This window comes from Dermacentor silvarum, chromosome 2, assembly GCF_013339745.2.
Source record: "Dermacentor silvarum isolate Dsil-2018 chromosome 2, BIME_Dsil_1.4, whole genome shotgun sequence".
Lineage (NCBI taxonomy): Eukaryota > Metazoa > Arthropoda > Arachnida > Ixodida > Ixodidae > Dermacentor > Dermacentor silvarum.
This window is the reverse complement of record NC_051155.1, coordinates 223,897,274-223,915,713: the sequence shown is the minus strand read 5'-3', so window position 1 is coordinate 223,915,713 and position 18,440 is coordinate 223,897,274. Positions and strand designations below refer to the sequence as shown.

Genomic DNA, 18,440 nt, shown 5'->3' with positions numbered 1-18,440 from the left:
TCCGGATTAATTTTAGCCACCTGTGGTTTATTAACGTGCATAATAGCAGAAACTCTAAAAAGTGGGTTGTCCTTGGATAATCATTGCTTTCGACTCCATATCAGAAACAGTCATGACAAATTCTGTCACCAAGATAGGACTAATGTATTTTGCTAATTATTCGTTGGTATTTTTCAATACGATATTAAATAATTTCATAAGTCTATTAATGGGCGTTTAATTACTCATCCGGTCACCGTCATGGTGTCGATGGGATAGTTATGTGGCACGTGGAGGTTAGGAAGCTGTAGCAAATGTCTCTGGAGAAATAACTGATGCATAATACCGCATGTTTTTAGACCTCAAGGAAAACCACATAAATTAGGCAAGAGGAGACACTACCTAGGGATTTAATCTCTTGCATGGCGGCCCGTTCAGCTGCCACCAGTGGCCTTCGTGACCCGGGTTGACCGGCCTTGATTGTAGGGCATACCGCAACCATAGTACTTGCCTGACAGAACTAGAAAGTTAGTTGGTCAGATACATTCAAATCCTGCGTTTGTAGCACGCATTCTGGCTGTAATTACGTGTTTGACTAAGGAGGCGGTTATACCATGTGTTAATATAATTTGCAGAAAATTAAAAGTACTGGCTGCTATAGAATTGAGAGAGGGTAGTCGAACCGAACCCGCCGGCTTCTGATAAGCAGAACCTGCGGCGGCGCCATCCACGCTCCCAGCTCGTAAACACGTTCACCTCTCGTTGAGCGAATAACCTGTTGTGTGCACAAGGATGAAGCACAAAAGGTTTTCTTCCTTGTAATGTGCAATTTGATTTCAGGTTTTCTCACGTGTTCTCCTATATAAACAAGCGATTGTAAACGAATACGTAAGGATAGACCTAACAGAGTGCATATTGAAAACTTTTTGTCGATACAGACATCACACATATAGGTACCGCACTGATGTGCTTGACTTAATGCAGTTAATGAAAGTGCTTTGCGACTGCTCTCGGAAGCGCTGCGTTTGAAACTGTCCACTTTCATTCTTTCTATCGGCATCGTGTGCACATTATCGCATATACGTATCATTCTAATTTAATTTCTGGGGTTTAATGTCTCGAAACGGCTCAGTAGATCACGAGGGAGAGAGATACATTTATTATGATGAAAAAGCTGAGAAGTCGGCCGGAATCTAAGTGCTGACCTACTACTTATCGTGTTGGGGCGGGGAAACGGAAGTATAAAGAGAGAGAGGCGTTGACGAAGAGGATGAAAATGACTGTATGAATAAACAGCGGAGACTCTTTCAAGTCTCTAATACAGAGAAAACCATCGCAGGAATTTGGCGAGAGCCCTTATAATATCACGCCGACGACAAGGGTCAGCGATAAGGTCATAATAGAACCTTTTCAGACAAAGGTTGATTGATGAACTTGTCCAATGTTCTTCTCGTTATTGTCTTTAGACATGAATATCGCGGGCATACACACAGGACGCGTTCTGTAATCTCGTGTATATCACACTGCTCGTAGTCTGAACTCTGTGCACGACTGATAAGGTGTAAGCGCCGAGTGAACCCCACACCTAGTCGTAACCTGTGCAGCAAGCTTGCGTTACTTGTTTTGATGGTGGGCGTTAACTTCAGTTGTATACGTGTCTGGGTCGAGTCCGTGAAGACGGCGATGATGATGACTCGGCTGCGCCCAATATGTCCCAGTATTTTCCCGCAACAATGTATAAACCAGGACAGTAGTGTCTGGTCGAGAAAGGATGGACACTTTCGTGGCATTATTGTGGGCCATCTTTGCCTTCTAGTCAGAGAGATCATTTCTGTACAAGCCACGGCACTCTGGAATCCATTGAAATGTTTTACAATGGCCATTACTCAGGTCGAAATAATGTAATTCGACCACATATTGAGGAGGTATGTATCATTCTCACTTGTGGATGTTTTGTATAGTGCAAGCCGGTTTCACTGTTTGTATCTGTATATATGCATTACTTCGCAACAGCTTTCCATTCTCATTTGTGCGCGTACATCGCGCGCCAGATAGGAACTCATACGCCTCTTCAGATCTTGGGCTCCTTGCACAGGCTACACTCAGCTTTTATATCTGTGTGCTCTTGTATATCTCACACTACACCGGCCCTGGCACTTCATTTACTATGTATTCATAGCTACCCTTGTGCTTGATTTTCCGAACTTGTGCCTCTTCTTCTAACCTGACAATATTATTTCTTCTTGTCACTCCTGTACGTGAAATAGACCAGCTGTCGCCTTCACGAGCTGACGAAATTGATCTCCAATTTTTCTTTTATTTTCCATTAAAAAAGAAGAAACAAAAAGAAACAAAGAGAAACAAAAATAAGACTTAATCGGGTAGCTTTGGCAATTGCGGTTAGTGCAGACAAACGCTCACATCTTGTAACCGCTTTTTTTCGGCCAATTGGGAAACGAAAACTACGTTGGCGGTGACTTTGTACACGCGTTCTGTCTTGCAACATCTAAGGAACAACGTTCGAAGTTTTCCCCCTACGGCATAACGCCGTTTTGCGGAAAATGAGATTCGCAATTCGCGTGGAACCGTTCAGGAAGGGCACAATTAAGGAGGGAAGGCCGATACGACGGCAGATCTTACATAACACGCGTCACGAGCCGGTTTGCGAAATGCAATAGCCGGCCCCCATCAATGGGATCACCTTGTCTCTTGAGAGAGCGCGTATGCGAATACGGAACGTTGCACCAGCGTTCGGTTGCCGCGCAGCGTCTAAATTTCTTGAAAGCATCTTGCCGTATACTCCATCCATGTATCGGGTCGCTGCCGTGGAAGCGGCTGTAATAGGGTAGTGGTTGCCAAAGCCAATTCCACAGCGAAGAATATGGCCGGGAGACAGTCGGTCAGACCAGGCTTACGTTGGCATATAGCTGCAAGCGCGTTGTTGCACTCAGGTAAAAAAACAACAGCACAGGAAGACGTAAATTTATTTTGAGCTCTTGTCGTTACCCTCCTTTTAATTTTATGAGCTCATTACTCCCTTTGTTTTGTCTTAAATGTCTACGCTGGTCTACCATATATAAAATTTCCGCGTACGCCTCCACATTTCGTATTAAAAACGTGCTCGTGCTGTCCACACTTGGTCTCGCGCTCGTGTCACCTTTTCAGATGCAGAACAAGTGAGCTGGCTTACTCGTCCATTTTGCGTTTTTCTAACCACAAATCCGAGAGAAGAAACAGGCGATGTCATCACCGCACTGACCAATACGATAGTAACCTGCGAGAGCGGCATCTTGCAGCGCGAAGAGGATCGTGAACAACCCATTAAGCGATAACACGGACGTTCAAGCTAGCAACATCAAGGCAATGTCATGCGACTATTTATTGCCGACCATGACAACAACGACGGCTGTTTAATATTTTTTTTATCTTTCCTATATACTCGCTCTCGTGGGCTCTGAAAGCAAGCAAGCTGTCACTCGCGACGAATGCTATGTACTTTTTCTCCTGTTGGCGTGCCAGTCGTCGTGTGTTCCACAATGATGACGATGATGGCCGATGACAGCCACACGTCGCGTAGTCGGGGTCCATACCTGGGTTGGGACAAACAGTTTTCTGGCGACTTTCACCAAGGACACATGATGACGATAAACATGCACCATTTGAGACGCAAGCCTTGCCTGAACAGTCAGTGCTGTAGCAGGTTAAACACTGCGCAACTTCTTTCATGACAAGATAAATCGTGAGTCTACACGAGTCAATAAATGGTAACAGCGACCTCTGTGCAATTGCACGAACCATGCTGCCGAAAAGCAACGCGTGAGCACAAACGCGTCCTCCGCGTTCGAGCATCGGCATTCATTAATTTTCCTGAGCTTAGTGGCTTAAGCTCTTGCCGTAGTGCCCACTGTATAAGGAAGAATGACTGCACGTGGCTTGACTTTGTGGTGCACCGATGTCGACGCATGTCACAGCGAAAAGTCCTTCACCTGTTTGCAATGTCACCGACGATTTCACAGATCAGGCGCAACCCCCCAAAACTTGTGTACAGAAATAGCGCTTGCTTCCTCGCATGTGTTTTCCAAGCGAGCTCGCCATTTTCTACTGATTCGCGTCTTTGTCACTAGACACAGTCACAGCGGATGACGGGCATCCGCTGCAGAAACGGTGGTAGAGCACATTCAGAAGTTCACAGGGTCTTCAAGTGCCCCCAGGTTCAGATTACGGAAGACGTTAGGGCCACCACAGCCCGAAGACTCCACAGACTTCCTTCACCCAAGTGAGACTCATGGAAAGGAAACACACGCGAGGAGATTACATGGCATCTGTCCCGTCGGTGATTCCCGATGGTTCCCGAGATTTCCGATGGTGTTGCAGACGGTTCGTGTGTAGTTTCAAGCTGAACGCGGCTCCTTCAACTTGGCAAGATATGACGATACCGGTTTTTTTTTTTTTTTTTTTGTAGAAAGACATAATAGGATCACAGTCGCAGCATCATGAGAGTAAAATGTATATATTGTTATTGGTACCACAGTATAGACATGTACATCACTTAGCCATCTCCGCGGCCAGCACCAAGACACTCGCTTCCAGCTTCGCGATCTGTCCAGCTTATAGCAGTCAGTGTGTACTTTGAGTTTAAAGTGCGTTCGTACGTGCCGGTGACGAACATGCGTCTCCCACACAAGACTGCAGTGCTTACACACATTGGTGAAATCAAGAAACGAGACGAAAATACGTTTGACAGACGGCAATGGCGGCCCCGACAGAGCGCGCATTGCGTTGCCGGTGCTTGCAGGGATGACATGTAGATCTTTCATATGAGCGATGGCGTCCTTTAGAGTCGTCGTGAGAAAACTCGCTTTGCTCATTTCATTTCCCCGCTATTTTATTGACTTCAGCTTAATGCTGTAGTGCCACGTCTCCACATTTTTTTTTCAGTACGGCAACCACCTTGGCAGACGCTTAGCGGGGCCCTCCAGAACTTACGTTCGCCACTTTTCTCAGTTTTGCTCTTTCGTAATTTCGTTTCATATCTGAGCCAAGAGACATGCGATTGCATCATCATGGGCGGGATCCGTCATTGGCATCGTTTCTTGAGCGGTAAAGCAGAGCAGGCACATCGGCGAAGAAAAAATGTGTCGCAAGATTGCGTAATAGTGCATGCGCAAGTGTACTCAAGCTTGTGACCATGCGCTTGAGCAATTGCGCAAGTGCATGGTAGAGCATCACAGACGCTGCCCGAGCCATATGCAAATGATAATACCAAGTGAAGAGGGATATTAAGAATCAGCCGGGTGTTTGCCGACTCCACAGAGCCTGCTTAAAGAGCACGGAAGATCAGCATTTAATCTTACGCGTTTTTGCCACCTAATGAGTAATCTTGTATAGAGTTCGCAAATCATGTCGATTTCATTCTTCAGCAAAAGATTCGACAATGTGCAGTTTCGCGCACGCCCGTCAAACGTATTTCGCCCATTGTGCGCGTATTCCATAGTATATAGCGAGTCGGTGTAATATTAAAAAGTGGTTGTACGCGAGTAGTGACCGCACCTCAACTACATGGCTATCGTTTCGCGCCGTACTGTGTCTTCGCAAAAAGTGCGTTTCACAGCATCCTTTAGAGTTGGGATCACGCCTGAGAGATAACTAGCTGTAATGGTGCCGTGGCATGCAGGCTTGGCTACAAACCACTGAATCAAAGGCTCACACACACGCGAAGTAGTTGGGCGAATATCTGTTTGGAACAGTGCCACTTGTAAAACTTGACCGCGAAGACACAAATGCATGCAAAAGTTTAAAGAATCGTTCACTTCCACAGAGATAAGTTGAAATAGGCACCAAGCTAATTCACGGTGCCGAGACTGTCATTTCGAGCCGCAGTCTGCAGGCTGCCACAATTCCGTAGAGGTGACTTGTGCGGCCTCCCACTACAGCACACCAGGCATTCATGGATTGGCACAGGATGTGTCCACACGAATGAGTTGAGGGTAATCTGGTTGTAGCGTCACGGTGCAAGATACACGTCTCAGCGTTCGCCCGCAAGAAAAAGACGGTTCAGAACCCTCATCGAGGGTGCAGGCATATATGGTGGCTGGACTGTGAAAATCTGCTCCTGATGAAGGTAAGCTGTTAACAGAGCTCACTGAAATAAGCAGCCGAGTGCGAGTGTCCGTTGCTCTCTACAATAAATAAATTCAAGTCTCTGGTAGACAAGTCGAGGAAAGCGCTTTGGTTGCGCTCCAATATTTTCTACTTTACCTGAGGATGCCTTCCTCCTCGATTTTTGATAAAAATGGGCCTACAGCAACACTATATGAGCCCTGCAGCTATGCTCTTCTGCCTCATTGTGAGGTTTCTGTCGCCGGTGCTCCCACGGGTCATGTCTTCTTTCTAGATGTTAGAACCGGCGAAAATACACATTATCCACCATTCACAATGCGCACGTAACGTGAAGGCTCATCCAAAGGTGAATAATAACATTCCGTCCACTAGACGGGTACTGAGAGCTTGGCGTTTGCAGCAGGAAACCGCACTCCACGTTTTCAGGGATCGCGGAAGCGGATACGTGCGCCTACACGTGACGTAATATCCGTGATGAGGTACGCCACTGCTCTCGGTGCCACCAGGGGCTTTATACGGCGCTGTCGTCGGACAGCGCGCCGCCGCTAGGCAGCGGCTCGGGGCTGACGGGTCAGACGGGCACCGGCGCCGGCGCGAGCAGGTCGCACAGCTTCCGGATGGAGAGGAGCGTCACACCGAGCGCGACGAGCAGCAGCAGGCAGGTGGCCGACAGGAAGAGTCCCGGCCGCCGGCCGCCCTCCATGGAGAGCGCGTAGATGAGCCAGAAGACGCAGCAGTAGAGCGACACCACCGAGGCGCCCATCAGCGCACCGATGCGCCACTGGTCGCGCCACGAGCATCCCGGCGCCTTCTTGGACCCCGCGGGAGGGGATCCCGGAGGCGACGATGACTCGGTGTCCTGCGGCGTGGGGTATAGAAAAGGAGCGAGGGTAGTGGCGTGAATTAGAGGGTCAAAAAAGCACGGCACATACCCACTGGCACATTCCAAATGACCCAAGTTGACATAAAATATGTTCATAGTAGAGCACCGCATACCCAGAGTTACACATCCAGTGACTCAAGTTGATCCGACGGCTTGTTTTGAACCCGGTTCCCCCAGAACAGCAGCCCTGGGCCCTACCCATTTGTCTATGGACTACCAGTGACCCAAGTTGGCGGTTAGGTGCGAACGCACATAGAGACATACCGCAAACTGGACGAAGTTCTCAAAGAAAGCTAAGAACATTAAACATGTGGGCCGTTCGCGCGTGCATGCGCCACTGGTGTGTACCTCGCTTAAGTGAACCTCTTTGACGCCAATTTGTACCACTGTGTACGTGTCACTTGGTATACGCTGCCTTCACGGTGGTGGCGCCAGAATGCGAGCGTGTCTAGAGGAAGGCGCGAGAGAGGAGCCCGGCTGCAGTGCACGCCTCATGCATGACGCGTTTCGCCTATTCGCACACCTGGACAGTGATCGTACATGAGTTCTGCCCGCTGTTCTTTATATAGGACCTTTATATGTCCATACGCGATTACTGGATATGGGACAATGGCGCAAATGGGGTTTTTCGACAGGGCACTTCTAACAATGCTGTGGTAAATGACTCGGCAGTCCACTTTACAAATATCCTTCTAGTTATTGGCACTGTCATGGCCTGCATATAATGGACCTAAATTCTCGTTATTGGCACTGCCACGGCCTGCATATAATGGACCTAAATTTCACGCAGAGGGCTACGTCGAACGACGGCCATGCGTTTGCCGGCTTCACTGGGGGACTGTAAAACTGCATGGGCGGACCCAGCTCGCAATAATAGCGAGCGAAAATTTCTACCGCGTAAAACATTACAGCATACTACAAAAGCAGCCAAATAGATTGCGAGGACAAAATGAAAATGCATTATTTAAAGCATACGCGGAGTATATATACTCTAGTTCTCGTAGGCGGCGTTGACTTACAGCCACTACACACAGGCAAAACACCCTTTCTCGGAAAACTTCGCACATGCGCGGTGGCACATGTAAGTGGCCACGGAAATTGATACAGAATTATATTCCGCTATCACATCCCGTTCCATAGTTACGGAGAAATAACCGGTACAACTACCCGGAGGATTTGTTGCCGGGCAGGCCAGCAATTCTTAAAAAAAAAAATAAATAAATAGAGAGACAGCATTCGCCTTGCCGACCCCATAACGACGAGTGTTTGTGCATATTTATATTTCCTATTTTTCTCACGCCTCGCGCAATGCAAGTTGGGAGCTGGGGTTCCTTGTTCTAAGGAAAGTCATGAATTCGTTCAACTTGATTTTTTTTTTTTTTCAAAGCTCATACCACCACAAAAAAAGGAAGTGAGCAGCAAAATAAAAATATCTGAAGGTCGTTGTTTTCAACGCTATAGTAAAACGATCGCATCAGGACGTTGCCTTTTGAATAGGTAGAAACACAGCAAGGGGCAAGGCGGAAAAGCCCTCAATCAACGTGTATACGTCTTTCACTATGTGCATTCGTCACTGTTCGTCGAACCGCATTTGCAGATGCAAAGGTATTACCAGAGTCCTTCCTATTACTGATATCTTTTTTCTTTCTTTCTTTCTTTCTTTTTCTTTAGGCCGCGCTTGTCAAGTGCATCAAGTGTGAGAAAAATGTGCTCGTTCGCTTTCGCTTGAGTCGGCGAGATGCACACGGGACTTCAAGATGTCGTACACCTGCACGTGACATATTATTCAGAATGTTATATATGGAGCGTATACTTACAGCGCATATGCTGCGCGGCGCATCACCGCGTAGAGCGAGATGCGCGCTGACCATGTTAGTGAAAAAAGGTTAGTGCATTTTACTAACCTTTGAATTCGATATGTTACGTTCATACCGCAGTTTCGACATCGAAGCCAACAAGTGCTCGAGAAATGAACTTAGGAGGCGTGCAAAGACAATGCCATTAGTTTCGAGATATCGGTCAGCAAACATTACGACGAAATGTCGGCCATTGGCTTTCCATTTGCAATTGCCTGAAAGCTTTCTTTGCCCACTGCGGGGCGAAGATTGCGTGAAACATCAATCTACACCTCGCGGAAGTCTTTTGATCGAATATCCCGAAGCCGGTGGCGTAGCGGCCGGCTTCCTACAATATGGACATGGCTTGAATATTGACCGGCTTCGATTTCGCAGCCTCGCAACATACGTTCGCTTAGAAAAATAAATTAGAAAGTTAATTTGGAAATTTTAGTTTGTTGATGAGCTGATCAGTGATTGTCGCACAATTTCTTAATACACGCCGGCGCGAATAATGAATGTGCAGTCGGAAAGATCAGGGGCCGAATTCACAAAGGTTTTCGGTCGCAAGTGATCCTTCCCATTGGCCGGCCGCTATCGCTAATCATATGCCCAGCGTCAGCATTAGCTGGAATTTGCTCTTACGAACAATATCTGCTTGAAAGCTTCGTGTGAATGCGGGCCCATCTCTTTATCGTTCTCAGCTTTAATTTAAGGGTTACGTGAACGCCTTCAGAGAAACAACCGGTACAGAGCCTGTCGTCTATTGTGACGTTGTCGTCGAGAAAGCGCAATGCCGCAGCCGACGACCGCGGGACATTCCCCTCGCCAAGAAAGGAGCGTTCCATCACGAGCTGCGTGCCAGCTGCTTTTAAACTCTCCTGCACATCTCGTCTCGGGGTCTCTATCAGGCGCGGCGCTAATGGAGAAAGAGCAGCAGAGCTCTCTTCATGCCAGACAGCGGAAAGCTGCGCGCCCTCGGTGCCACGAGTGTGCAGTGTCTGTCAGAGACCACCGGGAAGACCGGCTCCGCCCCGGGGCAACACTCGCATTAGCTCAGCCTGCAGCAAAGCGTTTCAACTTCTGCGAACGGAGCTTTTTTACAACACCCACTTGACTCGCGGGGCGACCACAAGAATTTCGGGCGAACGAGCGCGGACAGCTATCTCGTGACGAGCCCCCCATATGAACGGTATACAAAATGGCCGGGAATAAGACCGCAACAAAGGGAATTTTGCATCCCAAAAAATCTGCTGAGAGTATACCACTTGTTTGAATCGTAGATACGCGTACTGTTTGCATTGTATTCTCATTCATGTTTCGGGAGATGGCCGAATTAGTGAAGCACATTCGGGCAAAGAGCCAAATGCAAGTCACTTTCAAGGTTATGCCAAACAATGCCCTAGCGCTTAACACCGTCCACACCCCTCCTCCCTTAAAAAGAAAGAAAGAAAGAAAGAAAGAAAGAAAGAAAGAAAGAAAGAAAGAAAGAAAGAAAGAAAGAAAGAAAGAAAGAAAGAAAGAAAGAAAGAAAGAAAGAAAGAAAGAAAGAAAGAAAGCGAAAAGATGACGGATAGCTTTGTGGGGTGGCACTACTCGTTTCCAGTTAACGACAATTACGGCACCAAGGTATGGAACCGGTCTAGTTTCCGTACGTCTTCAATTCCGTTCTTACTCCTGTCCTATCTTTGTGGAGCTTTCGCGCTGTGAATTTGCGCCACTAACAGTTAGGAATATAAACTAATGACCAATTCAAGAACGTCAGCATGGAAATCTGACCATGCGAAAGTCGTCCTGGATTCGAGCATATCCACCGTATAGCTGCTTGTTTTAAAGCTTGAAGGTCAACAAGCCTCAACACTGCGCGACTATAGTGATTCAATAATATCCCATCGATTCGGGCAAGAACAACACGTGCACACCAGCTGACAACGGAGAAAAGTGGGCCGGTATGATGTAACGATTCTATTCTAGTGTCATTCCTATTTGCGCTTCGTCCGTGGTCAGAGCTTCGCATCCGTCCACGCTGTCACAGGGATCGAGCGAAAGGAATCCTCCCATTGTATACCAGCTCTGGCCACGTTGCTCTTGAGTGAGCTTGTAACGTGGGGCGTAGAAGCTTCGCAAGTCACCACACAAGTTGCTCTAGACGAGTTAGCTTTGCGCCCCCCCCCCCCCCCCCAACCGCTAGAAAAAGAAACCTATAAAGATAAACAAGAGGAGAGCTCAGCCCCGAGCGGATGTTTTGACAAGCGGAATTTTCCATACACATGCTTCTTTTCCAAACCCTTTCACGGTGCTATTGGGTTTTTCTAAACGTTTATTTTCTTCTTGATTTCTTTTTGTAGAGAGGCGGGAGAGGGGTAGGCTCCGAAATTTCCAGGAGCCTCACATCTGAGCTATAAAAGGTCGCCGAAAATAATCATCAGAGCTCTGGTAAAAAGAACAAGAATCAACATAAGCAATGCTCACACAAGACAGATCTCCACAGGAAGATGGAGGCTTGAAGTGATCAACAGTGGTAAAACAAGGGCTGCCTCAGACTGGTGCCAACGTTTCGACAAGGAGACTATTTTGTCTTCGCCAGGTCGAAAACAAGCCCCTAGTCGAAACGTTGGCTCCAGTCCTGAGCATACGTAACGGTCTTCAATTAACCTCCTTCATGCCAGTCCGAGTCACTCCTTGTTCGACCAGTGTTGATAATTGCAAGCAAAGCTGTGCATTTCTCCCCGCATCCGAAATATATGTACCGTTTCGTACACTCCAGTTGTCTTTCGAGCTCTTGCTTGTACACACAGACTGCAGGCTTACACGGATTTACACAGTGCACATGATACGCACTTTAACTTTACACGGACTGCAGGCTTACAAGATGACCGTACGCTTTTTTTTTTCTTAAGGACGTATTTGAGAGGCGTTTACGATTATGTATGCTTCGGCGTTGCAGAAATGAGTTACACGACTAGTGAACTTAATATTGGTGTGTTAGACATACGGAGAGAGAAAGCGAAGAGAGGAAAGGCAGGGAGGTCAACCAGACGAACGTCCGGTTTGCTACCCTACACAAGGGGTAAGGTAAAGGGGAATAAAAAGAGGAAAAGAGGAAGAGAGTGAGCATTTTGTGTGCAGCGAAGCACCATGACACCAAAGTCAAGTCCCATAGCTGGTGATGTGCGTTGAGGACATCTGACATGAGCCAAGGGCGTGATAAAGCATTATATAAAGCTCCTAGCTTAAAGAAGTTAGCTGCGTTGATTGCATGCAACGTGCTGGCAACGGTCGACGGCACTCAGGCTCCTCTGAATGGGGGGAGCAATGGTGAGTTGTTAGCAAGACGGTTAGATGGACATCGCGAGAGACAGGGTTATAACCATGTATACTTTGTGGGAAACTGGAGAGAAACGGGGTCGAAACTTCCATCCACAAGCGCAGGCAGGGACTGTCGCTCTTCTGGGTCAGCCCTACTTCGTCTGTGAGAATCTTCGACAAGCGGTCCTCCCACTGATGACTCGCGCATGATCTCGAGCTCCCCTGAGTCACCGCGCTGGGACGAGAAGCGAGCACTTCATGGCGGAGGCGTCGGTCGCCGTGGTCAGAGAGATAAACGTTTGTAGATAAGGAGGGCAGAAGGGGTGGTCAACCTGGGGTGCATTCCTCTAGCCAAGTACTTCGAGCTGGAAAGAGGGCAAGAGGGAGAGAAAGAGGGACACGATGGAGGGCGATGAGGACATCGGGAAAGTGGCGAAGCACGCCAAGAGCCGTGGGCACGTCGAAAGCTGGCCGCTTCGTCGGCCACCGGTGGTTTTAAATCGCTCAGGGTTACATCGGGTTCACCCAAGAATAAGTTGGAGCTTTCCTGCATGCAAGTAGATGTTAGGTAGCGGCGGCAGCCCAGGAAAAAAAAAAAAAAAAAAGCGAGTTAATTTGCTCTAGTCGACTGGGGGGTACGTGGCAAGGGGTTCTGCTTTTCGAAGATTCACGCTCACTTGTCGGCTCAGCAGAGCGCAGCTTCCGTCAATGAGCACCAGGGTGGGCGTCTGGGGCAGTGGTGTCACCATGGCAGACTTCTCGGGATGCATTACCCTCCGAGGCGCTTACAGGGTCGCCTGTCGGAGAGGAGATACTCATTTGTTTGTAGGGTCTTGTACTGTCGCCTTGCTCCAATAGGGTCAGTATTTAAATCGGAGGACGCCGAGGTGGCACCAGACATGTAAAAGCCGCATTTGCGACATGATCTAGCCTACACCAGTTCCGACAGTTACCTCCACAGACGTGCGCACAGTTGGGATAGTGTGTGGATGTTCATGGCATGGTATTGAAGCGCACGCTAAGACACATGACTAACGAGCACTCGTCCTGTCTTGGTATCCGTGGCTTTATGTTCGGGCATCAATATTATGAATATTGTACTTCCACTGCGCTTCACTTACTTGCATTTTAGTGTCACATCTCCTAAAACTCTTTCACAGAAACGCAATTATCGAATATCCAGACCACTTCGCTCTCAGAAGTATGAATTAACTTTCTGTAGTGATAACGTAAAACACACGAAGAAGCCTTCTAGAACATCAATATAAGGAGACATCGGCATCGGCCGCAGGGCACGCGGCTTGCAACCTGTCGATCTGGACTTCAGCTAATATATACAGCTGCGCACTTATGAGCATTCTACCGAAACGATATATACAGCTGCGCACTTATGAGCATTCTACCGAAACGATATACCTTACAAAGAAGTAGGGTGTATATGCATATAGGTAGACTACACAGCACGAAGAGCATAAACTTGAGGTAATCTCCTGCACTGATCAAGATGACTCGATGATATAGAGATAACAAAACATTGACCATTACAGAGGAAGTCTTCTCAAATACTATAAAATAGAACATTTACGTCATTCACGTTTGCCAAGTTCGGACCAAAATAATTACAGGCTCTCTGTGTACTAAAACAAAGAAAAAAAAACAGTTTCTTGTTTCTGACAAGGAGTTGCAGGAAAGGTCCGCACCGAGTAAGGGGTGAGAATGAAGCGAGTAAAACTACTGTGAACTCATTTCGTGAGAGACAGTAATATAGTTAATCCCCGCATTAAGTAACTTCCTAAAAATATCGAAGTACGAGTAATATCATCACTTTTCAAGAGTCATTGTAAGTGATGTGAGTTGCCGCATCATGCTGTGTGCGGTATCTAGTATATTAGGTACATTTGAGCAGATTACAAATTGGTAACCGATAGCGCTCTCTCGAAAGTGCTGAGTTCTTGAAAGCTAATTGTACCATCTCTGCTCCGAAGCGACCAGCCGTAACAGAAGAAGTTAAATGTGTCGGCACTATGAAGTGATCGCACCACAACTAATTCTCGATACATCCTCTGTTGTATCCTCGCTTCAAGGCAAATGCCGTAGCCAGCAGCTTAAGGCACAGCTTCACATATGGCAAATGGCTTACAAACAGACGGAAACAGCACAACTCGACAGCCATCATCAACTGCCCAACACAAAAAAACAATAAAAATAAATGTTGTTTCCGGCCGCGTATTCACGGCACATGAGACCACACTACTTCTGCGTGCTCTGCTCAGTTATAGCTGATGACTCACGACATGTCGCAATATAATGAATCGATGGGAACAAAAAAAGCAGGTTGGCGTGATAGTGCAGACATGTAGCTAAACAGCGAGAAAGAAAAACACAGATGGCATCGATAGGAGCACGACTTCACACAGCAGCAAGAGATAGATAGATCTAAAAGGTCGGGCGAAGATCAGCAGAATCGTGGACTCGTTTTTGCTACCAGACAAGAGCTAACAGCTTTGAGGCACGACGCTTAACTGCTGTTAACTGCTCACCTAACTTTCTTTCCTGGAGTGTTACAAACTTATATAACTTATGATGGTATTGTTAGAATCCAAAATAGACTGCTTGAGGTCTTACTAAATATATACAGCGTTACTGAAATAACTTTTATGTGTACGTGCGTGTCTGGTCGAAATTGTGATAGCTTGCGTTTGTGTGTTCACAGTATCGTCCTCACCTTTCACCTAAAGCCTGGAGTAGCCATGCCAGGCTGTATTCCAGGCGAACATCTCTTATGTCTCATTAAAGCAGGAATCTCGCTAGCAATATCATTGATCTCGATCGTTTCAAATGAATGCCTTTCGGGCACTATTGAAAATGGTACAAAAACCGGCGCACGAATCGGACCATCAACTTCCCAAGAGCACGGCAGTGGACATCCATGACCCATAAAAAAATGCTACAGCGAAAAATGCAGAGCGGGACAGGAATGTGTTCATTGTCAAGCACAGGGCCGGGGACATCGTTATAAAGCCACAGCCTTGTACCAAATGATTTCATATGTTCGATGTAGCCGCCGTTTCGAACAAGACATGCACCTGTGAGAGATGGTAAAGTTCTGCCTACAAACATTTCCACTTGACGTCTGTTGAAACTTTCGTTTCAGCTTTTCATTTCTTCCGAGATAACTGCAAATAATTTCTACCAGCATTTGTTGACAGGAGGTTTAAAAGGTCAGGCGAGTTGGCAGTCGATGATCGCCAAAGCTTTCATCGTGTGGATAATATGGAGAGGTCGAATGGGAGATTCATAAGCGCTGCTTCTAACGAAGTTTATTTGAAAATGACTCAGTTTAGAGTATTGCCCGCATGCCTTCCTTTCGTTGTCTCTTTTTCGCGCCCGGCAACCTTTCTTGCAGTCTGGATAGAGTACGCGGAAACAGCAGCTAAACATCTGGCACATCCCAACAACCGGGAGTGTTTTGCGCTTTGGAGTCAGCTGAATTTTGTAACAAAAAAAAAAAAAAAATGCTTGTGATGCCCCCTGGTGTGCTGCAGGTCTGCACGCGCAAAATTTAAAATCTGGAAGATGCTATTTCACAACGCTATTTGACAGGCGCAAATATGTGCGGCGAATAAGTTCGACATAATAGAATTTCAAAAACCAATTAAAATTTTTGATAACCTTGCACGTCACGGCATTCGTGTGGCGTTTGCCTTCAAAAACGCGCCAGTAAACGAGAGAATGTGCTGCGAGTAAATACGGTGAAATGTCAAACTCCGACCGAAGAACAAGCTCGTCTGTTGGCAATACCAGCTGCAGCTGCTGAGTTACTTGGCTATATATACCCACGCCATCGCATGTAAACGATGACCTATTATACGGGAAAAAGAGAGACAGATAGACCATTTTCTGTTTGTTAAGTTGCAAAGCGGATATGGCTATTTCAGGATGAACATCGGGGAAAGAATGCGAGTGAGTCACGCCCCTTTTCTGCCACTAGCTGCTGCCTGCAAAGCTTTAGCCGCAACTCATTGTAAAGCCACTGCACCAACAGGTCGCGACTGTCTCTGCACCCCAAGATCCCTACAAGTACTCGTAACTGAATCATTGTGGTTTCGTCATCGCTTATAGTTGGGACTACGCACTTACAGGACACATCAAGGTTCTTCACTGTCGTTTATTAGTTTCCGAAATTCCTGCTCTCAATTCTCTCAGAGGTCTCGACAGTAAACTATAGCTGTCTCTATAGGTGGTGGAAATACTACGCACGCAGACAGAGAGCTAGAAAATAAAATAAAGTAAAACGAAGCCGCTGACATGTTGTAGACATAACGTATACCCGGCGTAAGCCTTCAGCTATCTTCAACATAGAATAATCATTCATGTGCAAACAGTAGATGCCATGCAAACGAGACCAAAACGCGAAACTCGGCAAGTACCGAAACTTGCTGTACTTGCCCAACGTGTTCCCGTAGGCGATGCGCACGAATCCTACGTTGCGAAGAACTTTGCAGAAGCGCCCATGGTTAAGTGGCAACAATCATCAGAGGTAAAGTGTTTGCGAAGACTTCTTGTGCCCCAGAGGCGAGACTTCACAAACAGCGGAGTCGTGTGGGCTCCCAAACTCAATCCGGATAGCACTCTTATCAACGGCCAGACATCTATGGCACGCCGAGCACGTAGGGCACCCGCAGCATTCGAGCCGCGCTCAGACGGCGGACCTCATCGGCCGGGAAACGGCAAGCTGCCCCGGAAAAGCACGACAGCCGCGGTCTGCTGGTGGGTAACTGCTAAGAGCCCCGAAAAAAAAAAAAAAAACAGCGAGCACGTGCACGCTCTCACGCGGCCAATGGAGTACTACTGGCAGGCTTGTAGCCAGCCGCTTGCCGCAGCCGGTCATCAGCGGAGAAGCGAACGCGGCGGTGTTTGCATCCCTGGCGCGTGAGAGGTGGGGGTGGGCGGAAGGGCGTTTTGAGAGCAAAGACTTACGTAGCTGTCCGAGGCGACGGCGAAAAGCCGCGCGTTGTCCTTGGCTAGCGGAGCCAGGGTTGAGCCGGGGGGGAAGTCTGCTGCTTGCCGGCGGCGGAGGGGTTTAATTTTAGGCAGACGCGGTTTAGGGACGACGCGACCGGCGGGCTGCGTCTGCCGCGGGGCGCGCTCACGCTCGGGTCTGCACCGAAGGCGCCAGGTTCGAAAACCCGCGGCTACAGCAGCTGGGTGGAGAAGCCCTCGAGGCGTGCAGGAAGGATGAGACAGCGCTACAGAGAGTCTGCGGCGAGCCTTCCCCTCGAACTTGCCGTTGCACGGGCCACCACGTAGACGCCGGAGGAGAGAGTCCCGGCTGTCTCACGGCTCACGGCGTTGGCTACGGAGAGCGGCAGCCGGTCGAGCCTGGTGCGCGCTTCACGGCTATAACGACCGGCCGGCTGACGCTCCTCAGGTGGGCAGAAGGGCCCCCTATTGCTGTTATTCGCTTGTTCTGGCGCCACCACTCGATGATAGAGAGAGATGCTCCCACGAAACGGGAATAGTCTACAGGCAGGAGCCTGGAATGAAGTTCCAGACGCAAGATGAAAGATGGATGAAGCAAGACAAGCACAATTGCGCAGAATTAAGCACGCAGACTCATAGTTAACAGTCGATTAGACTTTACTTACAGTACCGGTGCGCTGCCTCGCAGTAAAGATGCCGGAGGGTGGAGTGGAGTTACCGGCTGATGGCGCTGCGAGAAGTCTCTCCTCCGATGCCGGACTGAGTGCGCGGCGGCTCAGCACCAAACGGAACCGTGCGCTGGGTTGCCCCACTAGGCTGTTCCACGAACAGTCGCGTAACACGCTCTGTCATGCCCCAACCTATGGCAGCAGGGCGCGCGCCAGCGGCGGCGATGGATCGATGGCCCCGAGCCCCGAGCCCATGCGCGGATCCATCGACCGGCGCGCGACGCGGCTGGGATCGGCAGGCGCCTCCTCCTCCCAGCTGCTTCTGCTGCTGCCGCTGCACACACACAGGCACTCTGTCGTCCACTAAAGGCTGACCGACCATCTTGGATCGGAACCACCGGCAACGCATCCCGGAAAAAAAGTGACCACGACGCAAAGGTAAGGATCGCGACGTGAGGGCTGCCGCACTGGATCATCACACTCGTCAGCTCCTCAGACTGTGCTTTTCATCGTCGGGGACATCGCGAGATGGTCTATGCCCACGGCTCGGCACGGACAGGGTGGTGCCGAGCATCATTGGGGTCTCTTCTGCGCACCCGGAGGAGAAGAAGAGCAGGGCGGATTGCAGAGTGCGCTGCGCGGTGGCGAGTTTTCGCGCTGACG

At 48.5% G+C, this 18,440-nt stretch overlaps 2 protein-coding genes across 5 annotated transcripts in view; one reads left to right on the top strand and one right to left on the bottom strand.

Moving 5' to 3' along the window:
- Window positions 1-4,470: 4,470 nt before the first annotated feature.
- On the bottom strand, window positions 4,471-17,216 carry LOC125943307 (uncharacterized). 2 transcript variants are annotated; one of them, XM_049662361.1, is made up of 3 exons: window positions 17,107-17,216; window positions 12,804-12,923; window positions 4,471-6,958 (listed from the first exon to the last, which is right to left on the bottom strand). In XM_049662361.1, exons 2-3 carry the CDS (start codon window positions 12,894-12,896, stop codon window positions 6,671-6,673), a joined length of 381 nt encoding a protein of 126 aa, XP_049518318.1. In that variant the 5' UTR covers window positions 12,897-12,923; window positions 17,107-17,216; the 3' UTR covers window positions 4,471-6,670. The 2 variants fall into 2 exon arrangements, with proteins under 2 accessions (XP_049518318.1, XP_049518317.1); XM_049662360.1 differs by lacking the exon at window positions 17,107-17,216 and adding an exon at window positions 16,572-17,057.
- Window positions 16,007-18,440, top strand: part of LOC119442734 (latent-transforming growth factor beta-binding protein 4) — a 29,115-nt gene continuing 26,681 nt past the window's right edge. For 2 of the 3 annotated variants that reach the window (XM_049662355.1, XM_037707734.2), the window contains exon 1: window positions 17,511-18,215. The gene's annotated coding sequence lies outside the window, so the exon portion shown is untranslated. Of the gene's footprint in view, window positions 16,090-17,510; window positions 18,216-18,440 lie in introns of those variants that run through there. The other variant, XM_049662354.1, reaches the window with a different exon arrangement.

Coding starts and splice junctions, on each gene's coding strand:
- LOC125943307 (XM_049662361.1), bottom strand. CDS start 12,896: ATGCATCCCGAGAAGTCTGCCATGGTGACACCACTGCCCCAGACGCCC. Junction 6,959..12,803: donor GCGCTCTGCTGAGCCGACAA/GTGAGCGTGAAT, acceptor CCCACGCCGCAG/GACACCGAGTCATCGTCGCC.